We start from the raw sequence: 18381 nt of genomic DNA on the forward strand, positions 1-18381 counted from the left end.
CAGTCCAAGACAAAAGTACAGACTCTACTAACGTTGGTACGTGAGAAAGCCTGCCAGTAGCTTCTCGTGGGTCGGTGGTTCTTCCCTGGATTTTCCAGGGTTCTTCCTCCACCAATTATACTGGCCGCCATGTATAGCCTATCTTGTGCTGAAAAATGGCGTTAAACCCTACAACAACAACAACAACAACAAAAGTATATTGATGTGTTAATTGCTTGAAGAATGCACCACACAAGAAAATCTTAATAAAATATGGTTTACACAAAATAAGATCATGTTTTAAGGATATTATATGTATTACCATAATCTTTTGTTTTAAGTACATTTTGCAGAATTTAACACTTTTTCATGTTCAATAGTTTTACTTCATGTTTACATTTATCTGCAAAGATTTATCATAATGGGGTTTTTGTGCAATCCATTTTTATATATTTTTTTTTGGGTGTCCCGAATGGCCGAGATGTCTAAAGCACTCTCCATTACAGATCACTGCCATCTCACCTCTGTCTGTGTGGGTTTGAGTCTCGGATTCAGCCAATGTGGATATGTGAGAAAGCTTGCAAAGTAGCTTCTCATGAGTCAATGGTTCTTTCCGGGTTTTTCCTCCACCATTAATACTGGCCACCACGTATTGCATATCGTGTGCTGAAAAATGGCGTTAAACCCCACAACAACATCTTTTGAACATCTACCTTTTAGTTGGCATCATACAGCCACTACTGTGTTGTAGTGCTGTAAAATACTATTACAAATAAATCTACATGACAGATCAACATGCTACCACTACACCAAGCAATTCACAACTAAAGGTGTAAACAGGTACCCAGGTACCTGCCCGTTCACAATTACCCAGGTAATATAATTAGCTATAAGGTACCAGATTAGTTCATATTTAAAAAAAAAACAAACATCAAAATAACAAGTTTCCAAGTTCAGATCAAAGATTATATATGCGATGTCAGGAGTGAGCAAGACACAGAATAACGAGTACAGTTTGAGACTCACGATATTTATCAATCGCAGACCTCCATCTACTGATGTTACATTTTTTTTGTATGTGACCATTTGGCTATGTGAGCCAGTTTCCTTATTTTCTATTTACAGTAACTGTACATGACAGATTTCCAGGAAAACAGATGGGTTTCTTGAATTTTAAACCACGTCACAGATTCATAATAAGTTGATACACATTTACGTAGCACACCAGTATATATAGAAACAACATGGCATCAAATATTAAGTGAACGGGCTATATTGATGTGACTCGTGGATGTTATAGGACTAAAAGATATTTGAGGAGAGGGATTTTGTTAAACTGAAGAACATGCTGCATCAGGAAAAGTATAGACCAATAGCGCTTTACAAATTTTGAAAGAGGAATTCGACAGTGGTGTAATACAGTATTCAGAATTTGTGGACTTTACAACCTTTCAGCAAATGTTAAACATGTGATGTTGATTAGTTAAAGTGAATGTTGTGTATAAATATCAATATATTTTGTCTCTGTATTCTCATACTAATACACATAGATTTAACCAATTTATGATCAGAATTTTACTAAATGCAGATCCAGGCAAATAGTAAAATTAAATGTACATTTTTCATACCATTTTCTGTAATTATGGCATGTAATATATAGATTACTCTTTTTATGCTCAATTGTGCTCTTTTGCCACTCAGTAATAATTACACCTATATCTCTAGGGGGTGTTGGCATGGGTAACAGATCATGAAGATTAATGAGTACCTGGTGGACTTTTTCTAAAATGTGGACATCTTTAGTCACAACATGGAAGATGACATTCTTTGGTCATAATACTATGACTAATGATACAAAAGTAGTTCTGGCATTAACAATAAAATTGACGATTCACTCTAATGATCAAAGTTATTTCTCTGGGATAACCAACTAACTTAAGGAGTAGCATAAAATGCTAACTATTTATTAGTGTGCGATCTTTGTTTTGAAAAAGATTGAATTCATACTTAATTTTTCTTTATTCAACATCCTGTATGTGTGTGTGATTTGGACTTTTAATATAGCTTTAACAATTTTAGTTACATTGCTAAGATGTCTGCAGTGTGGCAGCTTATAGTGACGTCTAACACTGAGGCATCATGCCACAGACATATAACATCGTGACCCACATAGTCACATTATCCTGACACCAGGATGACCAGTCCTAGCACTAACCTCTTAATATGGAATGCCAAGTGAGGCAGCTGCAAGTACCATTTTTATAAGTCATTGGTGTGACTCTGCCAGGGTTTGATCCCCTGACCTCTCACATCTGAGGGAGAAGCTCTAACCACTCGGGCCACTGGAGTGGCTATTTAACATCCTAAAATGAAAATTACATTAGCTTGTAAAGCACTTTCCTTTCTCTAAATGTTGATCTCACAGAAAAGAAAAAGTGAAAAAGTCATGAAAAACAGCATGTTTCTCAGCATTTATTTAAATATCAATAAACACAATACACTGTTATTCCACACTCAATATTCTCAACAATTACTCAAGTAACTTTTGTCTCTAAAGAGTACAGAGTTACAATCAGATCAGTGTTTGTATGTGTCTGCTGTTAAATATTTTGAAAAATATGCATACTATATTGTCTAGAATTGTTCAGATACCATCAAATTCCACTATTGATCTCCAATTTTTATAACATAGAACATTTTCCTTAATAAAACAGATCACATTTATGTGCCTACAAAATTAATAATTAACATGTTATCTATAAACCCAGAATTGAATTAACAGAAAGCACAAAATAATTTTACAAGATATTACATTAAAAAATGTTCAAGATTCTAGGTTCTCAGTCTTATTCTGATTCTTCCCATGTCTTCTCTCCCAGATTAATCGATGTTTCATTTTCATGTAAGCAGAGACCACATCTGTGTTAGTACCAAGGTCTCCATCTGTAACAAAGAGTGACATGTTTAGATCTATATCACGACTGACAAAGCATTATTGGTTTTCCATACCATGCAGATTTTATTCACATGATTCTGGTGTCTATATCATTTCAAGTCAACATTTTAACAATTCATAATACATAACAGAAGCACAATACTTAGACACCAATTACATACTATAAATAATTAAGTCATGTTGTTTTAAACATAAATACATGTGTAAACACGTTTACCTTCACTAGGTGGTATAAGAGACATAAGGAGAAACTCGTAATTTAGGTACAAATTTTACAACGAAGTGGCAAACCTAACTGCCTTGCCATAAATCTTTTGGCTGTCACCAAAGTTAAGATGTTAATCGTATGTTCTGGAAAGGCATAACTAGACTGAAATAAAGGGATGGTATTTGAGAAAGATACTGTGTTATGAAATTTTATGTCTCAATTTTACTTACAGTAATTTGCTAGATAAGAATATTTGTTGGGGAAAATTACAAACTCTTATTAATTGTTTGACACATGTAATTTGTAGTTAGCAGCCTTTAATTTTTTCTGATGCCTTAATACATGCACTTTAATTTGCAACATTTCGCACATTGTAACAAAATATTTTTTATTTATGGAAGGAACAAATTATAAAATAATCCAGCATATAAAATCACTTACATGTCAGATCCAGTAGCAAACTGCACAGACCCACATTTGCCTTCACATAATGTGCCAGCAGATCAGGGCTGATGCAGTTTGGTCAGAGTAATCAGTACAACAAATAACCAGTGCATTTCGCAGTAACAGATCAAGGTTGATGTTATATGCAATAAACTCCAAATTAGAAAAATCAAGACAAAGGGAAATAACTCTTCTAGTAATGTACATGCGCATACTGAAAATACTATGTTGATCTGTGATAATAATGCTCATGTGACCTAATGAAAGTTACTCAAATGATAATTTGTAAGCACAGTGTAGATTTTTTAATATGGTAGCTCTTTTATAGATTTCATTTATATCCAACATTCAAGCAAGATTTGTTGTGTAAATATCTTTCAGAGATCTGTTCCATTTATTTAACAATCTGTATGACATCATACCCGCAACTAAAAATATTCTTTTCCTACAAACACAACCTGATTAAAATCAGTTTCTAATCCTACATCAATCTACCAGTATTTTTCAAGTAGCCAATCAAATCTTTGCTAAATTTCTAACTGTAAACTGATTTCACTGCATCTCATGTAAGGCATCTGAAGGCTACTGATTGAAAAACAGAAATGGTTTACAAAATGTGTTTTGATAGGCTAGAAAATTTCTGAACACTAATTGTATTGGAAGCCAAAGTACCTGACGTCCAAAGTGGACTGTTTCAGATTCTAAAACTCAAATGAATACAACATTATCCTCAGACTTCAATCCAACTGATATGAACACAGGTTGACAAAGTGCTATTTACAAAGGTCACTCTACCAGATGAAGTGGGTGACTAAATTGCCTAAAAATGTAAACTTCACCTTCTTCTGTTAGGAAAGTGAAAACTACTTTGCCCTGTGATATTTTAGAGGAACATAGAATGACCGTCCTTTTTTAGATGCTCCCTCGCCTTGTCCAAGTTAGTTCCAGGTTTGTTTTAGCTCAAGGTGAAATGTAGGCTTCAAGCCATCCAACAGTAGGTGTTGATATCAATTATGCTGACAAACAAACTCTTCCACATTCACAAGCAATGTGTTTTGATAGCTGATTGACCATTAACCCTTTCTTGAGTAAGTTAGCAACTATCACTGCCCAATTTATACAGGTTATCCTTTGACGACAGAACATACAAACTTGTGTTTCAAAACTTAAACTTATGTAAATAGCAATTTGTGTTTTAAGAATAGAATTGGTAACATATTTTAACTGCTGCGTGTACATTATTTTCTTCATAAAAATAACTCTGGAACCATAAGTGACACCATCTTGGAAAATAATGGCAGACTTTGCAGAGTCTAGGAAGTACTGCTTTATGAGATTGTCTTTGTCTTTTTTTGTTAACCATTGGGCAAATATATTCAGCAAAATATACAGCTCGTAACAAGCAGAGACTATATATTCCATTATTGAAGATTTAGCATTAAATACTATTATATAGGTCAGAAACTTACAGGACAATGTGTTGTGGAATTCGAGACACTGTAAGGTCAAGGTTGTATTTTGAGTTACTCATGTTTGAGAAAAAAACAAAGAACAAAATAACAAAACAAAGCAAATACTAATGTTACACCAAGTATGTAGACCAATAATAAAACCTTATTTGCTATCCTATCAATAGACTGTTATAATAAAGCTATAACGTGGGTAGTTACATTAACTCATTCGGCCCCAGAGGTTTTTGTCGTTTTTGCCTGAAATGTGCGTAGGAGAGGCATTTGGGGGCCTATTTCTGAATACATCGTAATACAGCGGTTTTCAACAGATTATCCATGAGAATAATGCCTAGTTGTATTAGAAACATCATTTTCCATTGGTTATTTTGCTTGCACATGAGCAGAAGGGTAAAAGTTGAGTTCTTTTTTTTTTGCTTAATGTACCCATCATTTTCGTATGGAGACCGCAATTTATTCCAAATGCCCACCTTATCCTAGTTTTTGCAAAGGTTCACCTGTCTGTGTGCAGTTAAGACTGGTATGCCTTAGATCTGCAGCCAAAAGGTCTAAAATCCGGACCTAAAATTGCATTCCGATCTCAAGGGAATTTTGGGTGAGAAAAAAAAAAAACGGGTCCAAAAAATGAGGTTTTTCTCTCTGTATTTTGTAATGCAACTAGAACTTCCAGATTATTTGATATCATTTTAGAGCTATATCTGCTTTTTTTGAATACCACCCACGTTGGTGTATCTTAAATGGCCTTGATGCTGCAGAGCTTTGAAGTAGGGTACAGCCTCATCACGCCTACAGATGGGATCGGGGCCGAATCGGTTAAGGAAACCCTTCTCTTTAAAATTAGATGCACTTGTTGGCTGTGTCAGTTCTGTTGAAAAAATTTATATACTGACTTTAATGCTTTAGTGTGTTGTCTATGAACTGTTATGGTAAAGTTTTATCTGCAACAAAGTAATTAGGACAAACAGTATGATCTGTGCATTTGCTCTCATGTGCATCGCACAAGGGTTGTTTCAAACAGGTTTAGACATCTTTTCAACTGCCACTTTATAGTGAAATTTCAAAAAGTTAAAAAAAAATTCTTGATTAAGGGTAGTTCATTAAGCATTTGTAATAACTTGCAATTATAATAGTCTAATCTAGTTACTCAGTTAAAATTCATTAGAATGCAGAGCTTCATTTGACCTCTTTTTAAGTAATATTTCCAAAATACACTGCATCTGAATATGATAATTTGTAAATGTGCACTAAATTTGTTTATAATATAGATATATAATATTGTGTGTCTTGATTTGCTCCCATTTCTCCTTGTTCAGCTGTCACTTCTCCCTGTTCTGTCAAACGGAGAAGTCACTTCTCCCTCAAATTCAAGTCTAGCTTGACCCCTGAGATCATGATTTTGTATGACATGAATCCTTACATCTAATAAACCAGTTGTTGGCATTTTCCTCATAATCTTCACGAACTTTCTTGCACTTCCACTTATGGTCAGCACCCTCATAGTACATGCATTCAGTCATCCGTTTTCGAAGGATCTTCAAGATCTGATTGTCAACCATCCTACAATTAAATGAAAAATATTATTTTAACTTTTAGAAAAACTCCATTTCTATAAATGCTGACTTTATTTTAGCTAAAATTTAAAAACTGAAGTTTCATTTATCTGCAAAGTTTTACCAAAATGTTTCTTTTTAATAAAACAAAAAGAGACCCGTAAAGGGACTAACTCTCTAATGGCCAAAAGAATTTCCAGAAAGTGAAGATAAGACCTGTTTTCTTCTTAACTACTGAGTGTTGAAACAGTCTCTGATATAGTCACGGCCATATTGCATGTGAGATAATCATCACATTCATTTCGGACAAACCAGACACCATTGGCAGACTTTTGGTGAAAAACCGATGTGGATATGAACATCCATTCAGGAGAATTAGACACAAGATTTTCGGTATGTTCATTGTGGATGCTATATCTGAGGTTAGATTGGTGCTACATGCATTTTCATTCTGGACCAACTAGGTATAATAATTTTTCTGGTGAGAAACCCATGATGAAATGTCTTTCCTTTTAGGAGTAGCAATAACAATATTTTCAAGATAGCTGACCTGGTGACCACACTGGATGTCATATGGGATCCATTTTTATTTAGAACTGGACATTATAACAAGTCTTTCAGTGAAAAACCAATGTTCATATAACTTTCCACATAGAAACAGAAACAAAGATTTTTAAGACAGCCACTCTTGTGGTCATATTAGATATGAGATCTGCGTAAACTAGAAACCTTAAGTCTTCCAGTGAAAAACACAATGCTGATATGGCCTTTCACTGAGAAGGGGCAGCAAAAACAAGTTTTTCAAGACGGTTGATGTTGTGGTCATACACAATGGGACCATTTTAGGACCAATTGGACATCAGAGATAGTCCTTTAATGAAAACCCCATGTTGATGTGATATGACTAGCAATACAAAGATTTTCCTGATGGCTGCTGTGTTGGCCAAATTGAATGTCCACGAGGAACCATTTTCATTTAGGACAAACCAGACATCATAATTAGTCTTTTGGTGAAAACCCCATGACATTATAACTTTCTGTTCATCAGAAGTTGCAAGAACAAGATTTTTGAAGACAGACACTGTGGCAAGCACAGGAGACAAGTGATCAGCACCTATTTTATTCAGGATCAAATAGACATCAAAACAAGTCATCTTGTGAAAACCCCATGCTGATTTGATGATCTATTCTGGCAGAATAGTGAAAAGATTTTCAAAAAGTCTGTTGTGGTAGCTATATTGGTTATCTGAGCATCTACATTTTTGTTTAGGAACAACTAACCCTGGGATGAACATATATGTGAAGTTTCATGGCAATCTTCCAAGTAGTTTAGTCAGAGTAACAATTACAAAATAGTGCTAATGTAAGGATGTAAGACAAAGGATGACAGATCATATGTATACCGTGTTTTATTTTAACCCATTTTTAACTTCTACAATAAGCCTTCCATCACATATGTACATTGTTCAAAACTGCGACTATGCCTGCATATGGGTCAAGCACCTAATTGGAAGATGAAGATAAAGGACAACAGACAATAGGCCATTCCAAAAGTACTTCTAACCTATAATAACTGGTAGAATTAAAACTGAAAGTACAAAAATTATTATAATTTCTTTGAAGGATAGGTAAACAATAAGTAGTTATACAAAATTGCTGATGACTTGGAATATACATATTTCCTGGTAAAAGGTAATTTTGTGCCACAACAGTATTCAGACTCCCCAGCCAATTTACTGGCACACCTGAACTTTCTTCTCTAATCCTGAAATCCTGATATTACATTTTTGTTTGTGTAAAGGTTGGCTACTGTGAAAGAATCCCATCCTAATGAATGCAATATTCATCCATATGGTTAAAAACAAGAATACCATAATTGAAATATTTAACTAATCTTGTTAAAACCATAGTTCTTCAACTCTTGGTGACATGGAACTACTGTAACCTTTTGATCCCAAAATCAACAGATTCCTTTCACATCTCAAATGCAAGCCATCCACAAAATGTAGTCATGGTTTGTGACATGGAGCTTCACTCGTGTTACTGAAACCACTTTATACTCAAGGTCCATATTAACTTGACTTTGAACCACCTCCATCAATAAGTATCTTCCCTGCCTAAAATGCAAGCCATCTACAAAGTTAACTCAAGGACAAGGGGCATCTCTGTGCCACTGTAACCAAGACCTTTAATGTTTTGACCCCAAAACAAATAGGTGTCTCAAATGCTAACCATCAACAAAGTCTGGTAAGAATAAACGAAAAAGAACTCATATTGTCACAGAAACCACTTCTGACTCCAAAAGCAATAAATGTTAATTCAAATCCAAGTCCTTTACAAAGACTGGTAAAGGTATCGGTTACACAAGTTAATTCTGTGGAAGCAATATTTCTTCCTAGAGTTTCTGTGACCTTGGTCTAGGATATTTCAAGCCCAAAATCAATAGGTTTTCTCCTTGCCCCCAATGAAAGCTACTTAAAAAGATATGTAATGCTAGGCACTGGAGACATGAATAGAGATGGATAGACATCATAACATAATATTCTCAGCTTTATAGTAGGTGTATAAAAACAATCAGGTTTTGAAGAAATTCACAAGAAAAATCTGTCTTAATTTTCATGTAGAGTAAATCAAGGTACCAAATTAACTCAATATAACCCCTCTCATTTTAACTTATTAACCCCTGGCGATGAGTTTATGTGGCAGGAGGTAGTAGCCTACTGCCGAGCTCTGTAGCGTCAAGGTCATGTATGATACACTAAAGTGGGTGGTATTATAGAAAGGTAGACAGATGTAGCTATACAATGATACCAAATAATCTGGAAGTTCTAGTTGCACTACAAAATACAGAGGGAAAAACCTCAATTTGTGGACCTAATTTTTTTCCACCCAAAATTTGCCTTTGGTTGGAATCTGTTGTTGTGTCCGGATTTTAGACTTTTTGGTCTCAGATCTAAGACAGACTGGTATGAACTGCAAAGAGACAGATGAACCTTTGCAAAACATAGGATAAGATGGGCATTTGGAATAAAGAGTGGTCTCAACACGAAAATAATGGGTCCATTAAGCAAAAAACAAAAAAAAAACACTCCAACTTTTACCATTATGCTCTAGTGAGAGCCAAATAGCTAATGAAAAATGATGTTTCTAACACAACTAGGCATTAGGTTATTGGAAAAATCACCTGGAATTTGACTTATTAGGATTTATTCAGAAATAGCTTTCAAAATGTGTTTCCTACTCGAATTTCAGGTGAAAATGACAAAAACCTCCAGGGGTTAATGTGTTAAGAGGAGTAGTATTTAACAAACTTGTGCTAACAGAGAGATGTCAGATGGACAGCAAACCATTCCATTAGCTCAATGAGCAGTAGTGTTCAAATTGTCTTCGGGCAACATTGGGTCTCTCATCTCAACTCTTGCCAAGTTACTGTTATTTTGTATTAATAATCTCACACTTCAGTCAATACATACAAAAGTACAGTGTGACCCCGCTATACCATGGTGGTTGGAGTCCATAGAACCTTACCATGTTATAGGCCAAACCATGTTACAACCAACCAAGTCAGTTAGCTGAAGTAAATGTAGCAGAAAATTTACTTGGGGGAAGGAAGAAGGGGATTAATAAAAGTGGGCACACAAAAATATGTGCTTCTGATTAAATGAAGATAAAATAGTCTGAAACATGCTTGTATATAGACACCTTATACTTGTGCAGTAAATCCACACGAGGTAGTCAATGTACAGAGAGGTACACAGATGACTTTGGGTTTTCAGTAGTTTTGCGTACATTTAGTTTCCAAGTGTCAATATTCATCTAGGCATTAAATAATTTCAACACTTGCTCTCAGCCATATTTAAAACTTAACAGTAGATTACATTTCCCTCTGAAGGAGAGTTATTCCTTGAAGAAAACCATGACTATCTTTTTCAAAATGAAAGATAACTTCCTTGAACCAGTACAGTGGTTCCCCTCATGAAGACCCCCTCCCCCCAACCAGCAGCCACCCACTCTTTGCAGCCAGAATCCCTTGGCACCAATGAGTGTGTGTTCAAAAGTACCCCTCAAGAAAGGCCACCCCTCTAACGTGACCAGCGGCCAACATATTAGTGCACAAATGTAGAATTTACCACTCACAAGCAGCCTCTTTTTATAATTAATATGTGGTTGTTGTTGTTGTAGGGTTTAATGCCATTTTTCAGCACATGATAGGCCATACATGGCGGCCAGTATTAATGGTGGAGGAAGAACCTGGGAAAACCCCGGAAAGAACCACCAACCCACGAGAAGATACTGGCAATCTTTCTCACATACCCACATTGGCTGAATCCGAGACTCAAACCCACGCAGACAGAGGTGAGATGGCAGTGATCCGTAATGGACAGCACTTTAGACCACTCGGGGCCCCAATTAATATGTGTCCAGAACCAATATTTAAATACAGTAAGGTAAGTAATTTGATTATCTTTCCTGATGTCTGTTTCTGGATGTCAGGTTTTTGTTACTGAATGAAGTGTTGGCTAATGTACATGTACTACTAAGGTTATTATCATTAACGCTAACGTTTGCAGGAAATGGGGTCAGTAATATTTTAATAGAGCTTTGGCCTTCACACAGTGGAGTATTAGTTAGTTTTTTTTAATTGCCGATTACAACCAGACATAATTGTCGAGATCAAAACATAGATAGAAAGATAGAAATGGGGTCAGCAATGTTTTGATAGAGCTTTGGTCTCCACACAGTGATTTTTTTAACTGATGATTACGACCGGATGTAACTGTCAAGATCATAACATGGTCAGATAGAAATGGGGTCAGCATTGTTTTGATAGAGCGTTGGGCTTCACGCAGCTGATTTTTTTTTTAAATTGACGATTATGACCGACGTAATTGTCAAGATCAAAACATGGTCAGATAGGCTAAAAAATAAGATTTTGTGAATTAACACATATACACACACACATAGAAACAATTAACATTGAACAAAACAGGTACCAGACAAAGACCGAAAAATCATGTGACAGTATATGTTTCACTACCTTTATAACAAGGATTTTCGTTTATGAAAGTTTTGTCTGCAAAATTAAATTGCAGTAATGTACAATTAGCAACACAGGATTAAATCATTACAAAATTGTAAAGTGTCATCACATAAACAAAGAAATAATACTTCAGAAGGAAATGTAAAATTTATTCAACTTGATGTCAATGGGGAGAGCTCACTTGCTGAAAGAGTTTATGTTGGCAAGATTCAAATAAACAAGGTGGTTAAAGATAAGAAGAATATTCTGTAGCAGTGTGATAATGGAGTAAATGGAAAGAGAATTATTCTAAATATGAAACAACATATGTACAGTTGAACCCACTTATCTCGACCTCGGTTAACTCGCCAACCCTATTAAGTCGATGTTTTTGAAGTGGAACCGCCAAATTCTCTCTTTGTCTTAGCATTTTCTCATCGGTTATGTCGATTCTTTTATGTCGCCGAACCCTAATATCTCGAGCACAAAAGAAGGCCAAATTTGCCACGTAACGTCGGTTATCTCGATCCCCATGACCAATCGCTTTGTTTGTATCAACAACCCCATCTTAGCAGTGCATTGTTACATCATAATCTGCTTATGCTGACATCTGGGCCGAGTACTGTATGCTGTGACAGTCAATCATGCTACCGTACTATACCTACAACTGGCCGACTTCTGAAGACGCGAATAGAACAGATAAAAGTTACGGTTACAGAGACTTAAACTCCGCAAGAAGAAATAGCAAACAACAAATAAACAAGTTTTGCATAATTAAAAATAATTATTTATTTCTCAAAATACAGGAGTGAAAGAATCCCTATATTGGGTGTTAACTTATGCTACAGTAATATATACGGTCCAATATTGCCAGGTGTTGACTCGTGTAAGTTTCTTTCGTGGGAATGGAGATCCTATTTTTCAAGAACACGGTCTTTTGATAGTAACCGCGTGTACGATACTTTTCAGAGCTGTGTCAGAGTGAAATGACTCACGAATTTAATTTTGACACTGGTTAGCTTTTGGTAAAAACGAACTACACCCCGCACGTTTTTTGTGATTTTGTGAGCGATCTTTGTGTTTGCAATGTTGGAGAATATAATAAAAGTTTGTATCGAGAATCGACGGTGGTTTGTATTGTATACTGGTAAATCTCTGCTGTTAATTGGTGCACATATGCCTTTTGTTGTTAGCAAACATGTATGTACATTTTTATAGCATGCCGATCGCTTCATCAAACAAATCGCAGCAACGCTGTTGTGTAAAAAAACCTCCAAAAACACGTGCATGTACATTCTCATTTATTAACGCACATCATGTACATAAAGAAATTTCAAGCACATGTTAATATATTGCCGCCATATTGGTTTTCGTTTATCTCGATCATCGGTTAACTCGACGCTTTTTAGCAAACCCCTTGGCCGGCGACATAACCGGGTTCAACTGCACCAAGATTTAAATAATGTTTTAGAAAGGTTTTATAATGTGCATGCCAAAAAATAATCCAACTCATATTCCACGCCTAAGAATAAGAACTATTAATTTATGCTACTTTGAAATAACTCTGTTTTTAAGACAAGAAAAACTTTTTATTAATTAATGCTACCTTTAAATGAAGATATTAAATGCTTTAGGTTATATGTATCTTTCCTGCTATATACACATATACATACTCATCTCACAAATATAGTCCCCTTCTGGCAAGGCCACCCGTTTTATAAGGCCACTTTCCCGGTGCAGAAAGGGGTGGCCATATAAGAGGGGGACCACTGTATACAGAAATGTACATTGTGTGTACAGTAAATAACCTTTAAGTAAAGTACATCAAGAATACTGACATTTATAGGAATAAAACATTTATAACTGAAATGGTCAAAAATTTTAAATGTTTTTTTAAAGTCACATTTCAAACTGAGGGTTCTTGTCAAATATCTTTATAAGCCGAATTTAAAGTGAACAATCTTCATTGCATAGCCAATAAAAATCAACCAAAAATAGTACAACCATCCTCCTCTTCTTCATAGAAGCTAGGTAACAAAATAGAATATTGATTATCCAACAGAAAGAAACTTGTGTGTCACATTAAATGCTTACTTATCTCTCTTCCATTGTTGGTGTGCTTCAAAACGACATATAGGATCATTAACATAACACTGATCTATTGTTGGGACTCTTCGAAATCGTCTGTGGTAATAGTAATATTTCTTCTGATTTGGCTCAATCAGCTTCTCTGCAATACAGATATAATCATCCATTACACCTTATGAGTAAAGTTTAATTATCATTTAGCAATATAGTGGTTTACATAGCTCTTAACTGCTGAGTGACTAATCAATCCATCAAAACAAAAGCAATAAAAATCTTAAATTATTGATCCTATTATCCCTGGGTTTGGGTTTTTCTTTACAAGGCCTGGGTATGTATGCCAAGCCCATACTCAGAGCATTGCTGTATAAGAACTAATTTGATGCCAAGCTCAAAAGGGGCAAGCATCTTGCAGAATCAAAACGTTAATGGAGGTCAAAAGTTGCCAGCATGTGTCACAGAGTAAACTGTCTTCATAATGATTCACTCCACGTATGAAAAGACATCCCTTGGGCTTTTCCTGCCATACAAACTCAGTTTTCATCCTTGTATTCGGAAATCACTGGCTGAATCATTAAAATCTGACTGAGACCTCCAGAGAGATGTCAGGGACACTAAGGTGTTATTGCCTATTATTGTTATGCTTTATTTAAATTAAATTTGAACATTCTTTCCTTTTTCTAAGGTTATGTGTTATTATTAAAATATACTGTCAACATTTTTAAATAGAAATATGTTAAATTTGTAATAAAGTATCAAGGCATTTTCAGTGGTCTAATACAAGAAAACTTGTGCTATATGCAGGATTAGTAGCATATTTCTTTAAAACATTTCAAGGTTTTTTCAAGGTTCAAAATCATGTTTTTCAAGGTGCATTATTACATTAATTTTAAAGGATTCATAAATAAAGCTATGTAAACACAAGTTACTACTTACTATTACTTCAAATGAGGAACATTTCTTACAATTAAAAAAATATAAATCATGAAGTCAAGAGTATTATCATTATTGTCATTCCCACTAATACAAAACATCCTACATCTAGGCATTAGAATAATGTAGTCAGTGAACATTGCTCATTTGACTCTAATAACACTATGCTATTTACAAAGTCCAAAATATTTTAGAGTGAATTTTTCAGTTTGTGTAGCTTGTCATCAAGCTGTGTTTCAAGAGCTCCAAGTTCAATGATTTTGTCCTTAACACTTTTCCTCAAACTATATGATGTCTTGATAATTAAAATTTTCCAATGGGTCTCTGCTTTCAATGCATAGTTATCAGCAGCAGCTGCCATTGTCTCAATGTTTTTTTCAGTGCCTGCCTTTCTTCCCTAAATCTGCTAGTTCCTCATCTAGTGCTTTCTTTCTTGTTGTTGTTGTTCTTGGGTTTAACACCATTTTTCAGCACAAGATAGGCTACACATGGCGGCCAGTACAACTGGTTGAGGAAGAACCCTGGAAAACCCAGGGAAAAACCACCAACCCACGAGAAGCTACTGGCAGGCTTTCCCACGTACCCACGTTAGCCGAGCTTTGGAACCGAACCCACGCAGACAGAGGTGAGATGGCAGTGATCCGGAACGGTGAACACTTTAGACCAATCGGCCACTCAGCTCCCCCTATCTTTTTTTCCCTCTTCTCTCTTGCTCAGGGTTTTTCCTCTGCTCATCCAAGTATAAGCTGTACCTACTGTAAGCACTGCCTACATTTATAAGCATTTTTGGAATTATATCAATTTGGCGAATTCCACCAGCATTTCTTACAATGTCAATACTCAGTCTCCTTGCAACCAGTCCTTTCCTTCATATTTACATCTTCACACTCTTTATTTATAGAAAAACTCCTTTCAATGGTAGCCTGTCATAGGAAGACTTTACAGGACCCCAATTCAATAATTCCTCCTATGAAAATGAGATCTGAATAACAATATACTTTTAAAAGTAAAATCATGCTGTAAACCCATCTGAAACCCACCTAGGAATATTAAATTCATGGGAAAAATCAAAATTAATGTGGGCTCCTGTGCTGAGGCCTTAATATTTCTCTCAGCTTAGCTGTATTCTATATTTTTATATTTATCTTGCTCATTGCAATTATTATGTCTTATTTGCATTCAATCCAAAACTAAATCCAGATCGAACAGATTTCATAAATAAGACTACATACTCTATCTTAAAACTTAAAGCTCCGTGTTCGCAGACATACCTCTTTCATCAAACAATTTTATGCTTAACGCTTCTTCTTGTTTTACTGTATTAGCCACAACTGCACAATTTATAAGAGCTAGGTTGTTTTTTCCCCAGCTGCATGTGACAGTAGAGCACTCTCTCACTGCATGCAAATCAATCTCCATCTGGCATAATTTGCATTTTGCAACTGTCTGCGAAAGACCACATAATCCAAACTTTATATTTTTCCCTGGCTAGCCACTGAAGTTGGAATTGACAGCCAGCCATTTTGAAGCTACAAATGGTTCAAATTTAAACCGCGGCTACAACCGGAAGTTCAACACATATGACTGTGCAGTAGCTACTTGTGGACATTTCTGTTCCAGGACAAACTTAGTGATACAGTGGTGGTTTTTTCTTTCTCTTTTTTATATTTAAATCTGCAAAATTAAACTATTTATTAATTCCTTTATGTTTCAATAAAATCAAGGCTATTCAAGGAACCCAGATTTTTTTCTTCGATTTTCAAGGTGTTTTCAAGGCCTTGAAGGTAAAATTAATTTTTCAAAGCTTTTCAAGGTTTTCAAGGTCCCTAATGGACCCTGTATATAGTATTTCATGTTAAATTGTGGGGAGGGGGCCTGGAAAATTGGCATAAAAAGACTTCAGAGGTACCCGAAACAAGGAAAACATGAAATTATTCTTGAAGCTGATTGTTCTCAAAATATTTCTATGTAACCATATGAACAAAATATGTTAAATTCAAGAGCTTGCATACAGTAACCAAAGACCAACATCAAAAACTGTTGACAGTGCACATGCTTGAATGGTACCTGTGAATTTATTTGAAAAGATATAATAAAGATGAGTTCATTTTTAAATTGTGCACACACAAATTATGCATAAAATGTTAAATGAAGAGTGATATGTTAAGTTCAACATGTATATGACTCAAGAAGAATATGAGTATTTCTTGCAAAAATGGGGGGGGGGGGGCAATTGATATACTGCCACAGAATGATTTAAGAACATGGAAGATAGAAAAAGCGCATATGCAAGGCTGCATATCTTGAGCTGAGATGCATCAGCTCAATTCACAAATATCTTTCAGTTGATGCCATTAAAACACTTGTGTGTTCATTAGTACATTGAAGACTGGACTATTGTAACTCAATTCTGTCTGGTTCATCTCAATATCTGCTCCAGAAACTTCAAAAAGTTCAAAACACAGCTGCTCAGATCATACTTTGAATACCACGATCAGAGCACGCCTCCCCACTGCTCTGTACCCTACACTGGCTATCCATTCGATCCAGAATCAAACACAAAATTTGTTCTCTGTGCTACGTTTCTCTGTCGGACTCTAGTCCAACATACCTATCCGACCTCACCCATGTGTACACACCAGCAAGATACGTACGCTCCTCTTCTGACTATCGTATACTCATTATTCCCTCTATGAAAACAATGTCATATGAACAGCGTTCTTTTGCATACCAGGGCCCAGCAACGTGGAATGAATTGCCCACTGAACTCAGACACAAAGACACACTGATCATATTCAAGAGGGCTCTTAAAAACTCACATATTTCGACTACAAGAACAAACTTAAAGACCTAATAATGTTTCCTACCTTAAATATTCTCAGCATGTTTTTTAATGTTTTCTAATTTTATGGTGTTTGTTTTTGTAACCATATCATTATACGTTTTTATCTTATAGGTGTTGTCTATGTTGTAAATATGTTATTAATATTATATGTAACAAATGTCAATTTCTGCTGAGGTAACACCAGGTCATGATTTAAAAAAACAAAAAAACCAGACCAGTATTAATAATGGTGGACGGTGCATGTATGTGAACGCTTTCTATGGATTTAAATGAAAATATATTAATTTTTACTTCTACACACTCCTTGTTTAATTCCGATAAAGTCACCCCCTATTGATATACTGTAGTATGGGGCCTGCCTATAGAGTCTAGGCTTTGAACCCTTTTATTAACCTTGTACATTATGCTAAATAAATACCTCTCAAGAACGTTACGGGAGTGTCCACTATTGCATATACTGCTTTGGCGACTTTGCTACCAAAAGATTTCGGTTTTTCATCGTTGTCGTGTGTCATTTTGGTTCTCTTGATATTTTATTCTTCTATGTAGAAAATTGGGCACCTTGAGGTCACACTGCCGCACGTTACACATAGCGACTTTACCAACATTACATAAAATAATGTGAAATTCATTGAATCAGCATTACACTTTTTAAAGTTTTATATTTTAGATAGCTAGCACTATTTTTTTTTATATTATAAAATATAACTGCTGCGTCGTAAAATGTCCTTGACCTACCTCATTCCATAATGACACGGTATCTCTTATATGGCCCTATATAACTCTTGATATATAATTCGAAAATAAATAAATGTATTTATTCATTTTATTAAATTTGTTCGCTCTTATATAACCAAAAGAAATTATTTTAGTTGTTAAATAATAAATATCG

General features: G+C 35.3%; 1 protein-coding gene across 1 annotated transcript; it reads right to left on the reverse strand.

Moving 5' to 3' along the window:
* Positions 1 to 2438: 2438 nt before the first annotated feature.
* LOC149803837 (NADH dehydrogenase [ubiquinone] 1 beta subcomplex subunit 10-like) lies at positions 2439 to 18085 on the reverse strand. The gene is made up of 4 exons (XM_089953655.1): positions 17908 to 18085; positions 13721 to 13856; positions 6474 to 6613; positions 2439 to 2922 (listed from the first exon to the last, which is right to left on the reverse strand). The coding sequence occupies exons 1-4, from the start codon at positions 18002 to 18004 to the stop codon at positions 2804 to 2806; spliced, it is 492 nt and encodes a 163-aa protein (XP_089809781.1). The 5' UTR covers positions 18005 to 18085; the 3' UTR covers positions 2439 to 2803.
* Positions 18086 to 18381: the final 296 nt, after the last annotated feature.

Source organism: Sinohyriopsis cumingii, chromosome 3, assembly GCF_028554795.1.
Source record: "Sinohyriopsis cumingii isolate HCF-2022 chromosome 3, ASM2855479v2, whole genome shotgun sequence".
Taxonomy (NCBI): Eukaryota; Metazoa; Mollusca; class Bivalvia; order Unionida; family Unionidae; genus Sinohyriopsis; species Sinohyriopsis cumingii.

Excerpts from the sequence above, each read along its gene's own strand:
- LOC149803837 (XM_089953655.1), bottom strand. The coding sequence starts at position 18,004 with ATGACACACGACAACGATGAAAAACCGAAATCTTTTGGTAGCAAAGTC. Across the intron at positions 13,857-17,907 it reads TCCCGTAACGTTCTTGAGAG|AGAAGCTGATTGAGCCAAAT; the intron begins GTATTTATTTAG and ends TCTGTATTGCAG. Across the intron at positions 2,923-6,473 it reads CAACAACTGGTTTATTAGAT|ATGGAGACCTTGGTACTAAC; the intron begins GTAAGGATTCAT and ends TCTTTGTTACAG.